The sequence below is a fragment of the Poecilia formosa genome, unplaced genomic scaffold (genome assembly GCF_000485575.1).
Source record: "Poecilia formosa unplaced genomic scaffold, Poecilia_formosa-5.1.2 Scaffold163, whole genome shotgun sequence".
NCBI classification, from domain to species: Eukaryota; Metazoa; Chordata; class Actinopteri; order Cyprinodontiformes; family Poeciliidae; genus Poecilia; species Poecilia formosa.
In genome coordinates, this window is record NW_006800102.1 from 437,377 (window position 1) to 460,472 (window position 23,096).

Consider the following 23,096-nt stretch of genomic DNA (forward strand, 5'->3'; position numbering starts at 1 on the left):
ACTACAGCATGTCCGAACGAGTGTTGTGTCTTCGTTACACGTGTTTGTTATGGTCTGGTGCCTTTCAGACGAGCTCGTCAACTAACTCTTCTGACTCTTTGTCAGTTTTGAGGCTTATTTCTTATTTCTCTAGGGGCTGTGCAGACCGTTGTAGCATCTGTCCTCAATCGGAAAAAAATGCTCTCACAATTATGTGCATAATTCCTACAGTAAACTCCTAGCAGATTTGTATTTTAACATACTAATAACCCTAAAAAGGTTTGTAGGAGTCCTTAGGATGTAACTGATCCAGTTTGCTGGGTCTTGAACGTGAACCCTGTTATCTTTATCAACCAACTAAAATCAACCAATTGTCATACAATTATATCCTTATATTGCTATGTAAACATATTCTTCCTGACATAAGAAGTCCTAAGTCTGAACCTTTAAAACATGGTTGTTTTAAAGGTACTGAGGATACTGAGAGAGAATAATGTAACTAACAGTAGCAGCATAAAAACAGTACAGAAGACGATGAGGGACAAAATTTGGAATTTTGACTTGAATCCGAATTCTGAAAAATTAAGTCAAAATTCTGACTTTTGACTTAATTTGGTTGAAATTGAGAAAAAAAAATCAAAATTCTGAACTTAAAGTCAGAATTCTTCCTTTTTTAAAGTCAGTTCAGGCGATTAAATGTCAGAATGAACATTCTGACATTTAATTTAAAAATGTCAGAATTCGAGTATTACGAGTATTACTAAGACTTACTTTTTTTATTACGGGAATAAAGTCCTATGATGTTAAAGTTGAAATAAAACGAGAATGAAGTCATAATATTAGGAGAATGAAGAAGTAATTCAATGGGAACTCCTAAACAAAACTAATTTAAAAATAAAATAAATGTCGAGCAACTTGTGAAGGTATACTCAGTTTCACAAATAAATACTTTAATACATCAGCATCAAATTACTATCAGTATCAGGACTTTGAAATGATTGTGCAAACGACTGTGTGTGTTTGAAGTAAGAACCAAACGGATTTGTCAGTCTGGTCCCATCAGATATTTGTAACTCGATTGAAGGTTTTTTTGTAATTTTGCGTCTTCTTTCTGGTAATATCACATCGTTATTCTGTTAAGGTTACGACTTTATTTTCACTTTTCGGAAAAGCCTGAATTCTGAGAAAAAAGTCAGAATTCTTTTTTTCTCTCTCGTAAAGCACTAAATTGTAAATATAAAGTAAACACATGTAAGTAAACAGATGTATATATTTTTGGCCCTTTAGGTAGAATTTGAACCTTGTTTTGTTTGTTGTTTCAGACACTGGAACCAGATCTGTGAGGATCTAGAGCGCACATTTGACCACACCAACCCTGACTTCACCCTGGAGAAGATCATCTCTCTGAACCTGGATCATTACGCTTCGGTCATTTCGGAGATCTCTGGAGCTGCCAGCAAGGAGCTCTCCATAGAACAGGTCCGGATCTGACGTCTTGTTGATTCTTCATCTTACTTTGCTCTGGGATAATGTTAGGGAAGATTCTGAAAATGCAGCAGAGCGACTCTCCTCCACTCCGGCTTCAACTCTGGCAGCTCAAACTTTGCCGTCTTAGTCCTGCCAGCGGCCCCCTCCCCCCCGTCTCCCTGCCTCACTCTTAACCCCTCCGAGGTTACATCAGAGCAGCGTTACAGCCAAGTTTGTGCACATTGAAGTGTGGAGCAATTAGCATATACAGTTGCCATGCAATTAGCACCTCATTTGTGAAATCAGCCAGTAATTGTTCATTCAGAAACTGGGATTCGATTCAAGGAGCTCTGAGTGAGGAAGAGCCTGAAAGGGGCAGTCGTTCGATGCTTTTAAACTACAAAACCCTAAAAAAAAATGTTATATGTTAATTCACCATTACGGTCTAGTAGTATTTCTAAGACATTCTCCAGGCATAAATATTAGAAAATTATTCTATTGCAACTTTATTTCTGGTCTGTTTGTGTTTGTTCTTTCAGGGTCTGATCAATGTCAAGAAGACATGGGATGACGTATACCTGGAAATCGCGCCGTACAAAGAGGAGGGCCACTACCGGCTGAGGTGAGGCGGCTTTCAATGTCAAGCAGAGGAACAGTTTCAAAAAGTTACAAATATTGCCACATTTAACGTGGCTCAATAGTTGATGCCGCTGCGTAGAGCCTGCAGGTGGCAGATTAAAAATTTTCTGTCTAAAAAAAGAATCTCTTCATCAAACGCACTCATCGATGCGCAGCCATCATTTTGATCCTTTCCAACCTAGTTTTAAAACGACAGCGCCGTCAGCCGATTTACAAAGCTTTGAGATGCAATGCGGTGACGCTGTTTTATACAGAATAACAATGAATCAGCTTTTAACAGGTTTGTTTTAACCTTAACCTCAAGTACAAAAAAAAACCTAAACCGATTCCACACTGACAGCAGGGAAACAATAAATTGCAGAGCAAGCCCTTTTGTTTTCAAACACCCACAGGAATCAAAAGTATTCATTGTAACGTGAGCATACGATGGCCTTTCACACCGGTTGGCCTTCCAGGATTGATGCGTCAACTTAATCGTCACCATTCGTGTTCTCTCGTCCTCCTCAGAGGGAGTGAAGACGTCTTCCAGACGCTGGACGATAACCAGGTCATTTTGTCCACGATGAAGGCATCCCGCTTTGTTAAAGCCTTCGAGCGAGAGGTGGACCAATGGGAACGCCAGCTCACCCACGTGATGGACGTCATCGACATGATCCTCTCCGTGCAGCGAAACTGGATTTACTTGGAAGTACACAACTTACCTTGCCTCATTCATTGTTTATGGGTTTTACATACCAGCACCAGAAAGCTACATTTCACACACAAGTCTTTAATCCGAAACAAGCGCTGTTCTCTTTCTCGGTTCCAACCAATTGTTTTCTTCTTTTTTTTCCCCCCACTCAGAACATTTTCCAAGGAAAGGACATCAGGGAGCAGCTTCCTAACGAGTGCACCGAGTTCGCGGGCGTCAGTCGCAACTGGAAGACCATAATGGAGCGTCTCCACGAGAATCCCAACGCCCTGCAGGGAACGCATCATCCCGGTACGACCGCAGAGTTCATGTTTCTGTCTTTAGAATATACTTTATACAATGCATTGCAACCTGGCTGGGTCACCCCAATATTATTAGTGTGGCAATAAAAATAGTTTTTTTAATGGAGTTGTTTTGGATTCAGGTTGGTTGTTTACATTTCTTTAAATTCGTGAAAAATGAACCTGAGATCACAAGCAGACAAAAGCCACTGACATACAGTTAAAACCAGATGTTTGCATACACTACGAAAACCCTTTTTTCTCATTGTCTGGCATTAAAACTGGCTATACCTTGTCTGTTTTAAATCCTTTGGGATTATGAAAATTATTTCTACAGCAATAAATGGCTGGACAATGAGAATAACATTTTTTTAGAGAATTTTTATTCCCATCATTATGGCCAAATGGCCTGTCTTGGACCATTTGCTGCATGTCTTCCCTTTCTCACTCCTAAATTACAAAATTAAAATTATTAATACCTTTGAGTTAAACGGAGGTTCGGTTATGGGTTTGATTTAAAGCAACCCCTGAAACACGGTGCTTCCTTGCATGACTTCAGACAGATTTGTTTACCTCCACATGTTTGGTAAAAATTTCCAGATGCCTAAATATTCATGTATCTGTTGAAAACATTTTGAAACAAGTGTAAAGAACAGGAGGGCCACCAGCCATTATATAAATCGCTGTGTGTCACAGAAACACAGTCCCAGCAAAATGTTATGAGAAGCTTGAGAAAGGAAACCTGGAACATTTGACCCAAGTCATACAGCTGCAAATGTGTGTCTGTCCAATCCTGAGGAAACGGACAATATCTAATCAAATTATGGAATATTTCTTATGTTGGCTTTCTATTATAAAATAGTATTTGATAAATCCTAACTTAAAGTATCAGCATTTAATCTGAAGATTCTGTCATTTAATCAAATCATCAGTTGTGACATTTCCTTGTCCGCTCTTTCTTTTAGGCTTGCTACAGACTCTGAATGACATGAGCTTCAAGCTGGAAGAAATCCTGAGGGCCCTGGACATGTATCTGGAGACCAAGAGGCAGATCTTCCCAAGGTTTTATTTTCTGTCAAACGACGACGTGCTGGAGATCCTGGGCCAGTCTCAGAACCCCGAAGCCATGCAGCCTCACATGAAGAAATGTTTCGACAACATCAAGAGCCTCCGGCTCGACAAGGTGCACAGCTTATTTCATAAATGTGATGGCATAGAACAGACTTTTTCTTCACATTCTTGGGCGTTTGTTCTGGCAGCAGGATTTTGGAGGGTGCTTATTGATTTCTATAATATTTCAAAACCACAGTCTACCCACGATAAATTCATATCAAAATGATTCTCTCTCTTTTTAATGCAGAAACTGCTCTTGTTTCCCTTCGTATGTTTCACAGACAGGTAAAGTTACAAGAGCTGATGGGATGTTTTCAGCTGACGGCGAGTTCATTTTGTTCAACAAGCCCCAGCAGCTGGACAAACCAGTGGAGGTGAACGCAGCCGGGTTCAGTCATTAGAATCTGCTGTTTGGGTTTCTTGTAGTGGCACTCCTGGTGATATTCATTGTCCAACCTTAGATTTGGCTCTGCGATATTGAGAGGCTCATGCAGAGTACTCTGAAGGCACACCTGAACGACTGCCTTCTTGATATGAAAAAGATAACGGGAACAAGGGAGAAATGGGTCAAAGACTGGCCAGGACAGGTGAGTTTATGTCGAGCCTCTTTCAGCCTGTCCTTCTGCAGCTTCAGCTCTCGTACCTCTGATTAACAGCAGGCTTTAGAATCTCCCGTCAAGCATCCAACGCTTTAAACAAGTTTCCTTCCCGTCTCAGATTGTAATTACAGCGAGCCAGATCAAGTGGACGAGCGAGGTCACCAGAGCTCTCGTCATCAGCAAGGAGAGAGGGAACAAATCCTCCCTAAAGTCACTGAAGAAGAAACAGGTGTCGTGCGACACCAAATTTAGGCTTTGCAGATACTTTGCACACGTCTCACCTGAATGTTTGCGCCTTCCTCAGGTCGCTATGCTGCAAAGCTACTCAGACATGATACGCCAGGAACTCCCAAAAATCCTGCGTCTGAAGGTGGTGGCGCTCGTCACGGTGGAGGTTCACGCTCGGGACGTTATCGATAAGCTGGCCAAGACCGGCTGCAGCGACATCAACGCGTTCGAGTGGCTCTGCCAGTTGCGGCTGTACTGGGAAAAGGACAAGGTGAGACAAGAAGAAGCTTTTCTTCCGAGTCTCCTGGTTTTCAAGTCACGTTTCTTAGCCTGTTGCTTTTGCTGTTGTATTTTCTGACTAGCACAAGGAAGTTTAAATAGCATTATCTTCAGTTAGGTCAATTATATAATTTCCCTAAATAGAAAGTCAAGAAATGTGGAGATAAAAGCAGTACAAATCAAACTACTCCGAAGGATGATGGTGACATTTGAAACGACAAACTCGAGTAATAAATTAAAAAAAAGAAAAGTCTCCAACTCCAGTTAAGTTCATAAAGTTATGATTTATATGCGAGTCATGCAGTGAGGAGGAGGAAGTCAGGAGAAATGATCACTAGCCTGGAGACGTAACAAACTGGCACTCTATGGAGAGACCTAAAAGCTCTCTGTGGCAATAATTGTCAACCATAAACAGTTTGGTAAGATAGATGTAATTTTATCTACCTCAAAGAGCACCCTTCCTCACACAGCTCCTTAAGACTAGCAGCAGCAGCAGTTATTCAATTTCCAGGTGTCAAATTGATGTTTGATATGGACAGCATTTTTATAACAACTGAATGTAACAAAGTTACTTGACTGTTCTATAAAATGGCACTATGTGCCTGAAAATACATAATACCTCCCCTTAACTACCTCAAGCAACATCTGGTTGAATGAAGAAAACAGATCTCAAGATTTCTATATTTGTAGTTGGAACAATCGATTTCTGTAAAAATTGTTTCACTAGGTATACGTTTGGCCTGTAACGTTCCAGTTTGCTGGGAAAAAAAATAAAAAAATGGGTAGCTCTTCATCACCAGAGGCAGGATGTGGTGCATGACATGGCAGGTTGAAAAATGTAAGGTTTTACTTACAAGACTCATGAAGTTTGGGAATAAGTAAGCAAGCGGCCCGTGTAACCACTCCACCTCTACCAAACATGGAGTGGCAGAGTTATCATATGTGCTGAGACAGAGTGAGGAAACGTGAATTTAAATGTGTGTGTTTTCACTCTCAGATTGAGTCGAACGAATGCATCATCCGGCAGACCAACACGCAGTTCAAATACGGCTACGAGTACCTGGGAAACTCTGGACGGCTGGTCATCACTCCACTCACTGACAGGTCACCGTTAACGTCACACCCGTAACACAATCGGCTAGAATGAGCCTCGGAAGGCTTGCAGTTAGATTGGTGTCTTTTCTTGTTTTAAGCCATCATCACTTTCATTGTTACAATGCAACGATGCAACATGAAACAGACAAAATAGTCTCGTGCTTAAATTTTGACATCCCAGCAGGTTGCACTTCTCCTGTTTTGTGTTCTGTGGAACTTCTCTGTGACTTGCGTTGTAAATGTCAGCGTTTGCCCGTGTCCAGGTGTTACATGACTCTGACCACGGCTCTCCATCTCCACCGGGGCGGCTCTCCGAAAGGCCCAGCCGGCACAGGGAAGACGGAGACCGTCAAGGACTTGGGCAAATCCCTGGGCATGTACGTCATTGTCGTGAACTGCTCTGAAGGACTGGATTACAAATCAATGGGTCGCATGTTCTCCGGCCTGGCTCAGGTCAGGGAAATTTAAAAATCCGCTCGTAAGTCGTAGTTTTGTAAAAAGTTGAGATTGTAGCGGGGGAAGTAAGCTTTGTTTCCGTTGGCTCTGAGCAGACGGGTGCGTGGGGATGCTTCGACGAGTTCAACCGCATCAACATCGAGGTGCTGTCAGTGGTCGCCCAGCAGATTCTTTCCATCCTGTCTGCCCTCTCAGCTGGGAAGGCTCGGTTCCAGTTTGAAGGGCATAATATCCGTCTGGTCCCAACCTGTGGCATCTTCATCACCATGAATCCCGGTAGGTCTGCAGAACAGTCGGGATTGTACTTGTTTGAGACTTCTCTACCTAGCAGAGGAATAAAAACTTTTTTACTTCTTTGCCGTTTTTAGGGTATGCTGGTCGTACCGAGCTTCCTGACAACCTGAAGTCCATGTTCAGACCCATCTCCATGGTGGTGCCGGACTCTACTCTGATCGCTGAAATCCTGCTGTTTGGAGAAGGCTTCGACAACTGTAAGGTACTGTACTTATGTGATTCTAAAAACTGTAGGGAAATTGCGTTAAACACCATTTCAGCTACGTTTTTGCCCATCTTTTGTACGATCTTTAGCGTCTCATTAGCAAAGTAAATAGCACTATTTGTGTCCTGTCAGCGCAAACAAACCCACTAGATTCAGAAGGCGACATTCGTTCTGTCAGGTTACAGTGGCTACATTAACTGCGTTTCCAATGACCATACAATTGCCGAGTTTGACATTTTGAAAACAAATTAGCTTAATTTCACAAATGAATTAGCTTAAGTTGTTTTCCAAGTGGAGGGGTGGGGGAATCAACTTTTTTCAGGGCAAAATTAATCGAAGCTGAACATAGACAGCAACACCAGTAGCCTACAAGCTACTTGTTAAGCTTAAGGTGCTGTATTGATATTAGCTAGTCATCTTTTAGCTAACATTACCTGCATCCAACAGCTTTACTCAACTCAGTCAGTTAGTTTGGGGGGAAAACTGTGAAAAGTTCTTTGCGTTTTGCTGCCGTGATTCTAACACACCTGCGTAGCTCCGCACAGCAGCAGCAGGTCTCCTTCACAGGTGTAAACCCAGCGCGAGCGTCGTAGCTCTCATGTTGCGTTTAAAGGAGGCTCGGAAAAACAGGTTGCAACATGTTAACACATGTAAACACATGTAACACATGTAAACAGCTTTAACTGCTGATAAAAGTGACAGAGGACACAAATATGGGAAGTACGGAAGCCCCTACTATATCAAATTGACATAGGAATAACAGAGAGTTGGCCATTCTAAGGTAAAAACCCAGCGCATACAGTGTTCATGTTTTGTTTTTGTTTTTATTCCCCATCCAGACCCTCCCACCCCTGCAATGTCATGGTGCCCTCCCTAGGGGGCGCGCCCCACAGTTTGGGATCCTGTGGTTTATGCTAAGACTAAATAACACACAGTTGAATCCTATGTAGAAAACCAGTGATAAGTTGTCTAGGATTTCCTTTGGAATTATCATTCTATAGATAACTTATCGTTTTCAGATGTTTCTGTGCTGAAGGTTTTGGAAAACTATGTTTCATTTTCCTCCCACTTCACAATTATGCACTACAACTATTTTATCTGTCACACAAGATGCACTAAAATTAGTGGTTGTAATGTGAGAAAATGTTGAAAAGTAATATGGAGTCTACACTGACTAATGAAGCACATTTATTAAGGAAGACATTATCTTGTACAATGTGTCCATGATGCAGACTCATTTAAAACATTTTCTTTAGTTTAGATGATATGTAGGCACATTAAACTGTGAACACCTCAGAGCTTCTGCATGCAAAAGAAGCATTAATGAAGTTAACACAGCAGATTAACTGCCTGTAAAATAAATTATCTTCTTTTCCACACAGGACAGACTTGCCATGTTATTTAATGTCTATTATTTGTGTCTATTAGCTCCTGGCTAAGAAGGTATTCACACTCTACTACCTGGCAGTGCAGCAGCTCTCCAAACAGGATCATTATGATTTTGGTCTCCGCGCTCTCACCTCTTTGCTTCGCTACGCCGGGAAGAAACGGCGCCAATCCCCCAACATCGCAGATGAAGAAGTAAGTCTCTCTCTGAAACCTTGTGCCCAGGTTGTCGCAAATTATGGACGCATGCAAGCTTGAAAGATGCAGATGTATGAGCAAAGCGATAAAGCAGAAACACAGTGGATGACTCTTTGCATGTCTGTCCTCAGATTCTTCTGATGGCCATGAAGGACATGAATATTGCTAAACTGACCTCTGCAGATCTTCCACTGTTTAATGGCATCATCCAGGACTTGTTCCCTGCTGTGGAGACACCTGTTATAGAATACGGCATGGTATGCAGTTCACATTAACACTAATCTGTCTAAAGAAATACTAGGAATGCATTTGTTTTAGAATTTTGAGGTCCACGTGTGATCAGTTTTATTCATCAACTCTTAATGTTAGGCCTGGACCTGCTGATACAATGTTTAGCCAATTCATTTTCAAGGACTACCGTATAAAAAGATAACAAGTCACACTATTTTAACAAAGTCAGGTTTTTCTAATGCGATAAGAAGTTGACATTTTAAGATGCCCTTTCCTCTTTGTGTTGTGTTTTTCTATTTAAACTTACCTTTTCTCTAAGATTCCCAAATAGTTGCCTAACGTTCATATTTCAGCATGTTCTCTTGTAGACACTTAAGCGCTGAAATGGATTTAACAACAACTTAAAATGTTCAGCCTTTCTGTTATCTGCTGAAAATCTTAGTCTTTCTTCACCGGACCTAAATGTTGCAGGAAATAACTAACTTTTTGTGTTCTTCACTCAGTAGCGGTGTCGCCATCGAAGAGTGTTGCCAGTGCAGCCTGTTAGAGCCTGGGGTGCATTAAGTGATTGGAAAAATATGATTTTCTTTGACTGTAGTTGAAGGAAGCTATCGAGACGGAGGTACGGCGGATTGGTCTGCAGGTCACTCCTTTCACAGTGACTAAAGTCATTCAACTTTACGAGACCAAAAACTCCCGGCACTCCTCCATGCTGGTTGGCAAGACGGGCAGCGCCAAGACTGTCACCTGGAAGATCCTGCAGCAGTCCCTCACAGCTCTGAACCAGAAAGGAGAACCCGACTTTGAGATAGTTCACGTACGTTTTCAGCATTTGCATATTCTCAGTCGTAAATTAGTACCTTCTTAACACAGATTTCATTTTATGACTTAGAAGAGAGGAGCAGAGTCTCAAGTAGAAACCTGCAAGATTATAAGACTAACATAAACATGTAATGTTCACAGATTTCCCCCTCTACCCCGCCAAAAATATATATAAAAAAATAGGCATAAGTGAAAAAATGAAATCTTGAAAAGTTTGGACAATAAAAACCACTCATCCTTATCAAGGTAAACTTTAAGTAGCTAGCACAGAAAAATGTCTTTTATTATTATTATTATTATTATTATTATTATTATTATTATTATTATTATTACCACTGCTTCTTTGTTTTGTTGTTAATATGCCAAACCATAGTTCTACCAATTTAAAGGACATTTAAAAATATTGTGAACACACAGGAACTGATAAGTGTTTAATCACATAAAGCAGCTACCCTCTGCCAGAGCCTGGTCTGGTTTTAGACCAACAGCCTGCAAATGTATTTGCAGATATATATATAGTGTAATTTGTCATTTGCTTTATAGCTAGTTTGTTTACTGTAAAGCATGCTTCTGTAAGAGTGAGCAGCTAAAATAATAATTAGGTCTCACCATAGAAAATTAATTTAGCTGCTGACCACCAGCAAAATGCTTAAATTACTACAAATGATGAAGGGATAATTAGTGTTATTCATTCGCCTTAATGTTAGGCCTGAAAACCAACGTCAAGTCTCTTGTTTGTGCACACAACCTTGGCCAATATCACTGACTCTGATGTTTTTATTTTATTTTAGAGTGTGAAGCTGATAGTCAGTATTAATCTTAACTTGTGCAGGTTTATTATTGTTTTCCAATTCTCCACAGATCTATCCCCTGAATCCAAAGTCGATGAGTCTCGGGGAGCTGTACGGAGAAAACGACCTTTCTACTAACGAGTGGTCCGACGGAGTGCTGTCCTCCCTCATGAGAACAGCCTGTGCAGGTACATCTATCAGAAAAATACCCCCACAACACACACACACACACACACACACACACACACCCACCCATGTTTACACAGAATACATAATGAATCAACACCCAGATCTCACCTCTAAACTCCAGCTGAACTGGATCAGTGTAAAATATGGCAGAGGCCATTTGTTGAATGGGAGAGCGATTTTGTAGTCGTGACATCAGATGGAAGACCGAATGTGTAAAGATTCATGGCCACAGGTGCAACAGATGTAGCTCAAATAATCAGAAAAGATCTTTGTGATTCAGTTCAAACTGCTGCTTTGAAGCTTTCTCTGGGAAAATGTGCTGCTCGGCAGCTGCTCTCAAGGTTGATTAATTTATCATTTATTAATGTTGGTGATTCGCTGACCCTTCATGTACTGTCTTTGTAATTTTTGATCAACAAAAATCCCCTCACAGAAAAAAATAAGATGGCAGAATGCTTTTCTTCTCAATCTTCTTGGTCTTATTAGAACTAAAACGTCTTATGAACATTTTCACACAGCAGTTATTTCCTAAATGATTTTCTTGCATTTTCCACCATGAAATTATATTTTTCATTTATATTTTTTGCTTAGCACATTAAGCTAAAGGGCGGTGATGGACACAGCTGAATAAAAAGTCATCTGCGCTGCACCTAAAACACTGATCACTTTAGCTCAACCCACCAATCTTAGCTTGCAGTTCAACAGACTCCAAGTTGTTTGCCGCAGGTAGCTTCATTGTCTGCCACACTGTGTTTGTCCACCTTAGAGGAGACGCCTGATGAGAAGTGGATCCTGTTCGATGGGCCCGTGGACACCCTGTGGATTGAGAGTATGAACTCTGTCATGGACGACAACAAGGTGCTCACTCTCATAAACGGAGAGAGAATCTCAATGCCCGAGCAGGTGAGAGCAAGAAAGAGTTCACCTTCATCCACACATTGGACAAATGCAGACGTTTACTTTGTTTCTTCGCTGTCTCAAGTTAAATAAAACCAGTCTTCTCTTGTTTTATGTCAGTTATAAATACCAAAAGGATTTCTGTTTCTAAATGTCACAGTTGATTAAATTATTATGGTCTTTAAAATCAGAAGTTTACATGCATTTCCTGAATTACGTGTTTTTCTTCAGACAAATGGACACCGTATGAGACGGCACACAGAAATATTTGTGGTATTTATTTTGTCCAAGGTGTCTCTTCTGTTTGAAGTGGAGAACCTGGCGATGGCCTCTCCGGCCACCGTGTCCCGCTGCGGAATGGTCTACAACGACTACGTTGATCTTGGATGGAAGCCATTCGTTCAGTCCTGGCTGGAAAAGCGCGACCCAGTACCACTTTAATCTTCCTTTAATGTCTAACACAGGACTTTAAAAACCGATATGAATATCAAGCCCTTTTCTGACCTGATAATCGTTTTTTTTTGTTTTTGTTTTTTTTGTTTTTACAGGCTGAAATGGAGCATTTGAAAACTTCCTTCGATAAATTTCTGGAGGTCACTTTGAAGTTTAAGAAGGCCAACTGCAAAGAGTTGATCCCCATAAACGAGCTCAACGGCGTCGTGTCTCTCTGCCGGCTCTACGACTCTCTGGCCACACCCAGCAACGGGGTACGCCTCTGTCTTGTTGTCGGGTTGCGAATAACACTCTGGCATTTGTACAGAAGTGTTTCTTTTGTTTTCCAGGTGAATCCTTCAGGTACGGAGAACCTGGAGAGGGTGGTGGAGCTCTGGTTCACCTTCAGCCTCATCTGGTCCATCTGCGCGTCCGTAGACGAGGACGGACGGAAGAAAGTGGACAACTTCATACGATCCATAGACATCACCTTCCCTGTCAAGGTCTCGTGAGGAGTCGAGTTTTGGGTCACAAAGTTGTGATTTAAGCTTCATTTATGGTTCAAGAACACGTGTCATGTTTTAGCTGTTGCTAAATATGTTAAGTTTAAAGATGCTTACACCTTTCAAGAGTTTGTTAGCCAGGATCTGTCCGTTTTCTGCTCTGAGATATAAAAGTATGTAATAATACAATGCATCCATTGCTCCCTCCAGCAACTTTTTCATTTGTACTTTGAGGAGCAGTGGGGGGGCATTCAGTCATTCCTTGTGCTGTAGTTCTGTTACCGGGAAGTAAACGGACCTGCATGAACAAATATCATCCTCTTCTACACATGGGTCTAAACTTTTCTGTACATCATAAAGTGTCTTTGAACAAAGCCTGTAGGAAGCCAGTCTCGGAGCCTGAGAGACAACAGGTCATTTTGTGATGTCCTCACACCTATAACTCTTTCAATATGAACTCTTTCAGGACACAATTTATGAGTTCTATGTGGACCCGAAAAATAAATCCTGGGTGCCTTTTGAAGAGCAGCTTCCCAAAGGCTGGCGCTATGATAATAAGTAAGTATCTTGCTGCTCCCTCTTTGTTGCCTACGCTCTTCTTCCTTTACTTTTATAATAATAAAGTGCTTCCATACGTCCTCTCTGCAGCGCTCCATTCTATAAGATTATAGTTCCTACGGTGGACACAGTTCGCTATAACTTGCTGGTTCAGGCTCTGGTGTTGAAGCAGCACCCGGTGTTGCTCACTGGACCGGTTGGCACTGGAAAAACCTCTGTGGCCCAGAACGTCCTGCAGGGCCTAAGCAAAAGGTGGACTGCTCTCACTATCAACATGTCTGCCCAGGTCGGTCTTTGTTTGTTTGTTTGTTTTTTTTAAATATTGTTTCGAGTAAGTTTTTAGATTTAATGCGAATGCTAATTTATGCTCGACGCTCCTACCGTAACCTGCACATTATCGGGGTGATTTGTAACACCTGCGTGTGTGGGTGTGTGTGTGTGTGTGTGTGTGCGCGCGCGCGCGCGTGTGTGTGTGTGTGCGTGTGTGCGCGCGCACGTGTGTGTGTGTGTGTGTGTGCCACGTCACACAGAAAGCTGATCCACCTTCACCTGCAAAGCGAGAGGCTTTAAAAATGACTGATGACAGATATTACCCATACTCCTGCATGTTTCGGTGTGCATGAGTGCATCCGCCTGCATCCTGCCACATAGATGTTAATACGCTCCATCTCAGCAACATCACAATTTCAGTAAAAGTCATACATTGTGCCAAGGTCCCACCAGTGGGCACGGTTATTACTAGACGGCTCTGATGAAGGGCTGCAATGATGAGGGGTACTCATAACCATCACACACCTTTACGGCTATTACAGTTATTATCATGCACTCTTACAGCCCTCCTGTCACGTCCATCACTGTCACCGCCAGCTTTTTTCACTGGCAGCTCGCCTGGACAGAAGAGATTCTAACAGAGCACATCTGCTTCTTTATTTTACATTTTATTTTTCATTTACACAACCTGGACCTTTACATTTTGTCATGGATAAAAGCAGTTTTTTTGTTGTTGTTTTTTTCTGAAATTACAGCTGCAAATCTTCTGCCACGGTTGTATTTAGGTTTGGACTTTGACTAGGTCGTTCTGACTCACAAATATTCGTTGATCTAAGACAGGGGTGTCCAAGCTTTGCGTCACGCGGGTCAAAACTGTCAGCTCAAATGTACTGCCAAGAAAATGTGAAAAACTAAAATCACTAAAAATGTTGTCTCGGGAGGCTATTTGGATTTTTAACCTACTTAATCACAAACTAAGCATGAACTATTTTAATTTAACAAATAAACAAATCTGATATATAGTTGTTTTTTTTATCCTACTGACCTTTGCAAACATCCAACAGATTGTCAAAAAAGCAGCCAGTTAGCAGCTACTGCTCTGTAAAAAATCAGTGTCATGTGGGATTCCTTGATTTGAGGTATTCACTTCTGAAGAAGACTGACTTAACAACAGCTTGAACTGTTTTGTTTATTTTGTACCAAGATATCCTCCAACAACATCCAGGCCATCATAGAGAGCCGAACAGAGAAGAGAACCAAGGGCATGTTTTACCCGATAGGCGGGAAGCAGATGCTGTGTTTTCTGGACGACCTCAACATGCCGGCCCACGACACGTTTGGCTCCCAGCCGCCGCTGGAGCTGCTGCGCTTTTGGATCGACTACGGCTTCTGGTACGACCGCCAGAAGCAGACGCTAAAGTATGTCAAGGTGAGAAGTGATCTGTCGAGGAAGGTGGAGCGGAGGTCTGCGGTCCAGTACGTCGGGGTGTAGGGTGTCATTTCATTCATGTTTGTGACGGATGTCTAATTCTCAGTTTATCTGTGTCAGGACATGTTCTTGCTGGCGTCCATGGGACCTCCTGGTGGAGGGAGGACTCAGATCTCTGCTCGATTTCAAAGTAATTTCAACCTCATCAATATGACCTTTCCAAGTGTAAGTTCTGCTTGTCTCCATATACAAATAAAGAGTTGAGTTGTGTGTTTTTTTTCTGCTTTCATAATACCAACAATTATATGTTATATATTATTTCATTACAATTTTGTTTGATCACGATAAAGGAAATATGATAGTATCAGATTCTGACATATTAGAAGATGCAGGCAGTCTATTAATAACACCCTACAATTTCAATGTTTAAATTCAACAAATTGGGGATATCATATCATTTGTAAATTTGTGTGTGTGTTTGACTTAAGGTATCTGAGTTTTTATCATTAATCCAAGTGTTTTTCAACTCCTTCATTGATTTTCACCAAGTAAGAGAGGTTTTGGCCGTTGCTTTGTGTTAAATAAATACTAGTCAATAAATATTTTTGACATTTATGACAAAGTTTATAAATCATAACAAAACTTTTTACACCAGTCTGGTCTGTTCACATTTAACTGGAATTGCACCAATTTATGTTACAAGCAGAATAATCAACAAGTCGCGTCAAAACAGTAAGGAAACATGCTAACATTAGCCTAGCACTTCCGCTAAGTGCTGCAGATGGTTCTTTCCAGGTTTTTTTCTTTTTCTTTTGCTCCTTTAGCGATTTTTATTTTTGACATCTCTGCATGCAGGAGTCCCAGATCAAGAGCATCTTCAGCACCATGCTCAACCAGAAGCTACAGGTCTTTAGGGAGGAGGTGAAGCCTATTGGAGACTCTATAACTCAGGCCACTTTAGAACTGTACAACTCTGTCACAGCGTCCTTTCTACCCACTCCAGCCAAGATACACTACCTCTTCAACCTCAGAGATATCTCAAAGGTACACGCACAGAACGGGCCGGAAACCGATTCACACACACACACACACACACAGGGTTTTCAGGATTGTCCTTCAAAAATATCTGTTTTTATCTCTAGGTTTTTCAGGGTTTGCTTAGAGCTCACCCGGAGTACCAAGATACTCAGAGTGACATCATCAGACTGTGGATCCACGAGTGCTTCAGGTAAACTGAACATCTCTCAAGGCTGTCGTAAGTTAAACTCGTACAAATTAAAAAAAAAGCATCTCCATATAAGTTAGTTCATTTATCTATTAATCCCTCCAGTTTTTCACAATTCTGCAGTTGTCTAAATTCATGCAAAATCTACAGATCCCCATATTTATTTGCGCTGATGCATAATTGTTCATTGACGCAATTAATGCAGATTTTCCGCAAAAACATCAGGTTTAAGTGACTGCTGTTTCTCACCTGCAGGTGGCAGTATTTCTTACTTTTACCACTTTGCTGCCTCAACTTTACTTGATGTCAAGTTACAGTCCGTGATTGACATGGCGAGGAGCCATTTAAGATGGCTCGATTTTTGATTTTATACATCAGAATAAAAACTCATATTTTTTGTTATTCTATCTTTAAATTTTGGAAGTGGTTGAATGAGGGGAAAAATGCTAAATTTCTAGCAAATATTTTCAAAGTAACACCACACAATCAGTGATTAATAACAAAAGCAATCACAAAATCCTGGTGGAATTGATTAAAACAGCTTTTACATGTTTTCATGTTGTGAAAATTCCACACACACACACACACACACACACACACACACACACACACCACACCCGTTTTTGCCAACAAAACTTTTATTAACCTTTTTTGATTTATTGTAACACTATTTTCTTCAAAAATTGACACCTTTTTTATACTAATGTGCAGGAAACTTTAGCTTTCTGGGTTTAAAAGGTTGCATAATGGTTATTCTCTACCACAGGGTTTTACCATTCCTTTTATCAATCCTGTCCTGAATGTTTCTCTCATCACATCACAGTGGCATGTTTTGTTTTGTTTTTGTTCCCAGTCGTCTGAGATTCCCTTCATACATTTATCAAAATAAGACTCTAATTATTCCAAATCTTGTTGCAAACCTGTTCTGAAAGAATTGCACGTGTGACACGTTTTCCCAACTTTTTACTCCAGTTTGTCCACACTGTTTGATTCACTCCGAAGAGTAAATATGGTCCTGAGTATGGAGAAGATCATCCTTGTCTCCACACATTTTCCAAAATCTTGCCCTGCTTTTTTTTTTTGGGAAAGCAGGAGTGCTCAGTCCATTTTTTTGTTTTTTGGTTGTTTTTTATTTTGCTTTGTTTTCAAGAAGCAACCATGACTCCATTTCTCAAATTTCCAGTAGAAAGGCAACTTACATAATTAAATGTCATCACATGGGATGCACATAAAATGTCAGAAGGGGAAGAGCGAAGATTAAGTGGAAGTAGATGCTTGTGTACCAGCATGCCCAGGTTCTGTCCTTCTGGGGAAATATTGGCAACTCTTTTTCTGCTTGAAGTGGCTAAACTTTGTTCTCAGGGATTGCAGCAGATGTTCATTTACATATAGAACGTTATTTAATGTGACCGCAATTTGTGCTCAGGAGAAGAAAAAAAAAAGTAATGGTATTAAATTCAATGTTCGCCGTCCACTAATGCAATATTCTTAACGTGTGTGTACAAAAGAATTTCATTCAGTGTTTGCTTTCAGGGTGTTCTCGGATCGACTCGTAAACCAAACTGACGCAAATACATTCATAACTCTCCTGGAGGAAAAACTGGCCTCCCTCTTCAATCTCACTTTCCACGGCATCTGTCCGACCAAACATTCACCCGTATTTGGTAACTTCATCACAAATACCACCCCAAAATAACTTTATTACACGTTCAATTCAAATTATAGCGAAGGTAGGATTATGAAGGATGTTTACAGTGGTTTGTTTTTTTGTGCTGATCAGGTGATTTTATGGGTAGCGCTGGCGGATATGAAGACATTGTGGATATGAAGAATCTGAAGAAGTTCATGGAAACCCAGCTTACTGATTACAACCATGCACCCGGAGTTGTTCACATGGACCTGGTGCTGTTCAGAGACGCCATCGAACACAGTATGTCTGCAAACACGACTCGCAGCGTCTGAGCTTTCCACAATCCTGGTTGCCAACATGTGAACTAGTTGGAAGCCTTGATGGATCCACAGCCTCTTTCCTCCACAGTAACCCGTGTCGTGCGTGTGATCAGCCAGCTGAGAGGCAACATGCTCCTCATTGGCATCGGGGGCTCCGGCAGACAGAGCCTCTCTAAGCTGGCCGCCTTCATCTGTGAATACGAGGTGTTCCAGGTGGAAGTGACCAAACAATACCGCAAGCAAGAGTTCAGAGAAGGTAAGACCAAGCCAACAACTTTACCTTCCAGTGGTGGTTATTTAATCAACGAGCACCCTCCTTCCACCTCAACACACAGGAAGCCCAACTCCTCATTAGCTGCTTATCATAGCATAGCGTGTTTAAGTTGCCCCCTCCCTTATGCCGCCCTGGGAAACCGGCCGTATGTCAAAAACCGTCGCTAAATACACACACAGATATTTGAGGGACTGAAAAATATTTGAATAGTCAAGGCGTCCTCTGTGTCTGTGTTAAATTTCAGACATCAAGAAGCTCTACCGTTTAGCTGGGGTGGACAACAAGCCCACAGTGTTTCTCTTCAATGACACGCAGATTGTCGACGAATCCTTCCTGGAGGACATCAACAACGTCCTGAGCTCTGGAGAGGTTCCCAACCTCTACAAGCCGGATGAGTTTGTAGAGGTCTGTGTTGTCTTCTCGACTTCCCTCTCCTCCCTCTAGCATCTGCCACTTTCACTAACGATTTCAACACAACACATCTCGGCGTAAGTTGAGTCAGCTGACTGTATGCCTCATATTAATCAGCTCTAGTGTTTGCTTTGTTTTGTCGTAGGTGTGTAACGCCCTGTCAGAGTCTGCCAGGAAAGACAACGTGGTGGAGACTCCTGACTCACTGTTCAACTACCTGATTGAACGAGTCAGGAACAACCTGCATATCGTTCTCTGCATGAGCCCAGTGGGAGAACCCTTCAGGTGAGTCTGGTGAACGGCTGGGAATACGTTCACAGCATGTCTGCTTTGAGGTAATGAAGGCTGAAAACAAGAAGAAGTCAAAGTTTCGTCCAAGTAGCCTCCATTCACAAGTATGATGGAAATGGTCTGTCCCTCTGTTTTTGTTTTTGTTTTTTAATTTCACAATAAAAATGTGCAGGAAGCTACAGAAGAGGCTCAGCACGTAGCGACCTGTCAGCCACTTAGAAATTCTGATCCGTTCCTCCAGAAAGTTATTTCTCCTTCTGCACATTTCACATCCGTCATTGAAGCAGATCACGCCTCGGTGCCCGTCTGCATTAAAGTCAGGATTAAGAACTAACTAAGAGACAAAATAATGATTTAAAATGTTTCCCAAGCAATCACAAGAGTACTTGGAACTCAGTCAAAGACAAAGCATTTCAGCGATGATTATTTTTCCATGTTTTGATACGGTGGTCGGAAACACAGAGAGAACACAGAGCAGCTTTGAGTCGACGGGAGCAAATAAACTCACAGGAGTGATTTTTGCAGTGAGGAGGCTTGTTGTTACGGCAAACGCCACTGTTCATAGAAAAAAACACTTCTTCCCCCCGTGGCGTTTGTGGCCCACAGGACGGTGACCACACATGCTGCTGCTAATTGGACTGGCAGCTCTGGCACTTTCACATTGCCACGGCTAATCACCACTCTCTGTGTGACCTGTTGTACCACACAGCACACTTTGCTTCCCCTCACCGTGGGAAGGGCCAACGTTGGTTTGTCTGAAGCTTGTGTGGCGTTCTAGTAACAGCTTGCCTATGTTATTAACCCCTGTAACTAAATGCAGTTTTGTGGATGGAAAAAAATGGGGTATAATGCATTTTCTCTCGGTAAATGACAGGCAGAGATGTGATCTGACAACTTTGAGTGAGTGAAAAATGCGGTTTCATGCTATTTAAAACTAAAACACCAATTCAACAACTGGCTTTTATATTGGCTTTATTTTAAAAAAAAATGCGATCAGAGAATAGGAAGCTATTTTAAAAATGCATTTGTTTTCTTAAAAAGATGTCAATGATAGTTTAAAATCTTAACAAAATAGAATACAACCAGCTAAATAGAATAAAGTAAACCTGTTTTGTTTCGTTGTGATTCTACTCCTAGTATTTATGGATTTCTGAAAAAGGTGATGACAACTGGTTAATTTGACAAGTTAGTTTCCGTCTCCTGTTGCAAATCTTTGTTAATTACAGCAACTTTGTGACTGAGATTGCGACCGAGATTTTAATTGATATTAAAACAACTGATTTCAGTAATTTTGTCAAGGGATCTTTTTTATGAAAAAATTGAGAAAACTCAAATGGAATTAACTAGAAAAACATATAACCCTTTATTTACGCAATGTGGACAAATTTATGTGTGGAAAGCTGACGTTGTCGTTGCATTCAGCCTTCATGTTCTGCTGAAGTCTTCAGTTCGGTCACCGCCTGCATGACTTACAAACACGCCTCTCAACGTGTCATAGAAATGTAAAGTTTCCTTTTAAACAGCCACTGACGTCATTTCTATTTCCGCTGACTTTCAAATTCATACTGAACATATCTCGCCTTGCGTTTTCTCCCTTCAGTGGAAGTCAGGAGTGTCGTTATTGGCTTCCCGGTCATTTTCAGATCCGATTTTTGTTTGAGTTTCTGACTGGCCGGCGACCAGTACGCGCCCAATTGTCTGTTTCTGTCCGGTGAATCTCTGCTCTTCATCCAAGACTGCCAGACGCCCTGTCGCTACATAAACATCTACAACTGTCTCTCGACAGAAACCGCATCCTGCAGTTCCCAGCGATAGTAAACTGCACCACCATCGACTGGTTTTCCGAGTGGCCCAAAGACGCCCTGCTGGAGGTGGCTGAGAGGTACCTGGATGGACTGGATCTGGGCTCTGCGGAGGGCGTAAGCGACAGACGGATACAAACGCACACTCTTGCACACACATATCTGCTTTTGGGGCCGTCTTCATATGTGCTGTTGAATGTTGTAGATCCACAGGAAGGTCGCCAGTATATTTGTGACCACTCACCAGTCTGTGGAAAACGTCTCCCAGAGCATGAAGGTGGAGCTGAAGAGATATAATTATGTCACACCCACCAACTACTTGGAGCTGGTGTCTGGATATAAAAAGTACGCATCTACTCCGCACCCTCACTTGTATGTCCACGCGAAACACCAAAAGACTCAGCTAGCTGATTCTCGTACGGATCATAAATATGCCTTTTGAGTCTGTACATTATGCATACAGTTATGATAAACACTAATTGCACCCATCTGCATCCACGAGATTATCTAGAAAGAAAACGTATCAGCCGCCAGATGCTGCTGGTTAAGTAAAAAAGTCCAGACCCCAAACTGACTGAAATCCTCTGGTGGGACCACAAGAAAGCAGAGACAAATGTCAACAAACGAACATCTACGATGTGCAATGTTCTTGGTTGCTTTATTGTTTTTTTTTTAATCCACAACTGTACATTCTAGTTTTTTATTAATCTGCAATGTAATCCCTCATGAGTGAAGGACTCATGGGAAGAGATTGCAAGTATTTTTTTTCCTGTTTGTTTCTCTCCAGACTGTTGGGGGAGAAGCGCAGTGAGTTGGGGGAGCAGGTGAGCAAACTGCGAAACGGCCTTTTCAAAATCAACGACACCCGGGAGAAAGTAGAGGCCATGACTGTGGAGCTGGAGGAGGCCAAGGAGGAGCTGGTGGAGTTCCAGAGGCAGTGTGACCAGTACCTGGCTGTCATTTTGAAGCAAAAGGGGGAGGCTGATGAACAGCAGAAGGTACGTGTGATGAAGACGTGTCAGTGAGTACTTAAAAAAAGAAACAAAACAAAATGGATGAAGTCATCGGCTCTGTTTTGTTCAGATGGTGAGCGAGAAAAGCGAGAGGATTCGAGCAGAGGAGCTACAGTGTAAAGCCATGGCTCACACTGCACAAAGGGAGCTGGACAAAGCCATGCCTGCTCTCGAAGAGGCCCTGAAGGTAGCCGTTTGTCTTCCATCACATTTACAGCTTTGACTTTGTTTCTTCTTTCACTGCTGCTCGTTTTTCATCCCTTACTCTCAGGCCCTGGAATCTCTAAACAAGAAGGACATGACGGAGATCAAGTCTTACGGCCGTCCTCCAGTGCTGGTGGAGACCGTCATGCAAGCTGTCATGACCCTTCTTGGCAAAGAGCCGACCTGGGCCGAAGCCAAGAGACAGCTTGGTGAGAGAAAACAACAGCTGACATGTTTGGAAAATGAGTCCTGCATTACCAAAGTAGTATATGCAGGGGTGAAAGTAGTTTTAAATTCTTGGGGGTACTATCACAAAAGTAAATACATATATATATGAGCTGTATTTCCCTCAGCCCACTGGCTGCAATGTCGACACCATGAGATGCCATGAGACCCAAATTCTGAACATCACGGCATGGAAAAGGTTGAAAAAGGTTATTATTTTGGATAAAGTATCATCAACATCAATATTTCCACTAAATATTAAGCTAAAAAAATAAATTGATAGAGGAAAAATGTCTCTGAGCTCAAAGTGAGATGCCAGAGAGCAATAAAACTATTATTTTTAAATTAGACAATTTAATTTCGCATAATTATTGCAGTAGAAGCCATTTGTTTAATGGCACTTAATGAAACATATTTACCGTGTTTGATGATTGTGGTGAATGACGTGGTATACCCGCAGACAAACGAGATAATTAGTCCAAGTTTGTCGTTTATTGAACGTTCAGAAACTACAGCGGCTGAGATGAGTCACAGCAAAGGTAAACAAAGGCAAAATAACTGAACAGGTGATCAACTCTAAACCACTCGCCCCTTTTTACTCTCTCTCTCTTTGTCGTTTAAGCACACCTGTTACCATGGCAACCGCTCTCTCCTCGAGCTGAGCACAGA

General features: G+C 41.7%; 1 protein-coding gene across 2 annotated transcripts in view; it reads left to right on the plus strand.

The window, feature by feature from the left end:
- The window catches only part of dnah2 (dynein, axonemal, heavy chain 2), a 73,699-nt gene that overhangs the window by 29,943 nt on the left and 20,660 nt on the right, over nucleotides 1-23,096 (plus strand). The window contains exons 14-50 of one of the 2 annotated variants that reach the window (XM_016677754.1): nucleotides 1,302-1,458; nucleotides 1,986-2,068; nucleotides 2,593-2,773; nucleotides 2,929-3,067; nucleotides 4,023-4,240; nucleotides 4,452-4,544; nucleotides 4,632-4,757; nucleotides 4,888-4,998; nucleotides 5,074-5,268; nucleotides 6,274-6,380; nucleotides 6,635-6,824; nucleotides 6,923-7,103; nucleotides 7,196-7,323; nucleotides 8,755-8,907; nucleotides 9,042-9,167; nucleotides 9,740-9,958; nucleotides 10,825-10,942; nucleotides 11,710-11,846; nucleotides 12,132-12,269; nucleotides 12,389-12,547; nucleotides 12,623-12,775; nucleotides 13,242-13,333; nucleotides 13,424-13,619; nucleotides 14,808-15,032; nucleotides 15,153-15,257; nucleotides 15,888-16,076; nucleotides 16,175-16,260; nucleotides 17,791-17,921; nucleotides 18,038-18,187; nucleotides 18,296-18,463; nucleotides 18,726-18,886; nucleotides 19,038-19,177; nucleotides 20,970-21,102; nucleotides 21,191-21,330; nucleotides 21,773-21,983; nucleotides 22,069-22,185; nucleotides 22,270-22,411. In XM_016677754.1, coding sequence (XP_016533240.1) covers nucleotides 1,302-1,458; nucleotides 1,986-2,068; nucleotides 2,593-2,773; nucleotides 2,929-3,067; nucleotides 4,023-4,240; nucleotides 4,452-4,544; nucleotides 4,632-4,757; nucleotides 4,888-4,998; nucleotides 5,074-5,268; nucleotides 6,274-6,380; nucleotides 6,635-6,824; nucleotides 6,923-7,103; nucleotides 7,196-7,323; nucleotides 8,755-8,907; nucleotides 9,042-9,167; nucleotides 9,740-9,958; nucleotides 10,825-10,942; nucleotides 11,710-11,846; nucleotides 12,132-12,269; nucleotides 12,389-12,547; nucleotides 12,623-12,775; nucleotides 13,242-13,333; nucleotides 13,424-13,619; nucleotides 14,808-15,032; nucleotides 15,153-15,257; nucleotides 15,888-16,076; nucleotides 16,175-16,260; nucleotides 17,791-17,921; nucleotides 18,038-18,187; nucleotides 18,296-18,463; nucleotides 18,726-18,886; nucleotides 19,038-19,177; nucleotides 20,970-21,102; nucleotides 21,191-21,330; nucleotides 21,773-21,983; nucleotides 22,069-22,185; nucleotides 22,270-22,411 — 5,498 coding nt within the window. The remainder of the gene's footprint in view (nucleotides 1-1,301; nucleotides 1,459-1,985; nucleotides 2,069-2,592; nucleotides 2,774-2,928; nucleotides 3,068-4,022; nucleotides 4,241-4,451; nucleotides 4,545-4,631; nucleotides 4,758-4,887; nucleotides 4,999-5,073; nucleotides 5,269-6,273; nucleotides 6,381-6,634; nucleotides 6,825-6,922; nucleotides 7,104-7,195; nucleotides 7,324-8,754; nucleotides 8,908-9,041; nucleotides 9,168-9,739; nucleotides 9,959-10,824; nucleotides 10,943-11,709; nucleotides 11,847-12,131; nucleotides 12,270-12,388; nucleotides 12,548-12,622; nucleotides 12,776-13,241; nucleotides 13,334-13,423; nucleotides 13,620-14,807; nucleotides 15,033-15,152; nucleotides 15,258-15,887; nucleotides 16,077-16,174; nucleotides 16,261-17,790; nucleotides 17,922-18,037; nucleotides 18,188-18,295; nucleotides 18,464-18,725; nucleotides 18,887-19,037; nucleotides 19,178-20,969; nucleotides 21,103-21,190; nucleotides 21,331-21,772; nucleotides 21,984-22,068; nucleotides 22,186-22,269; nucleotides 22,412-23,096) is intronic. The other variant, XM_016677755.1, reaches the window with a different exon arrangement.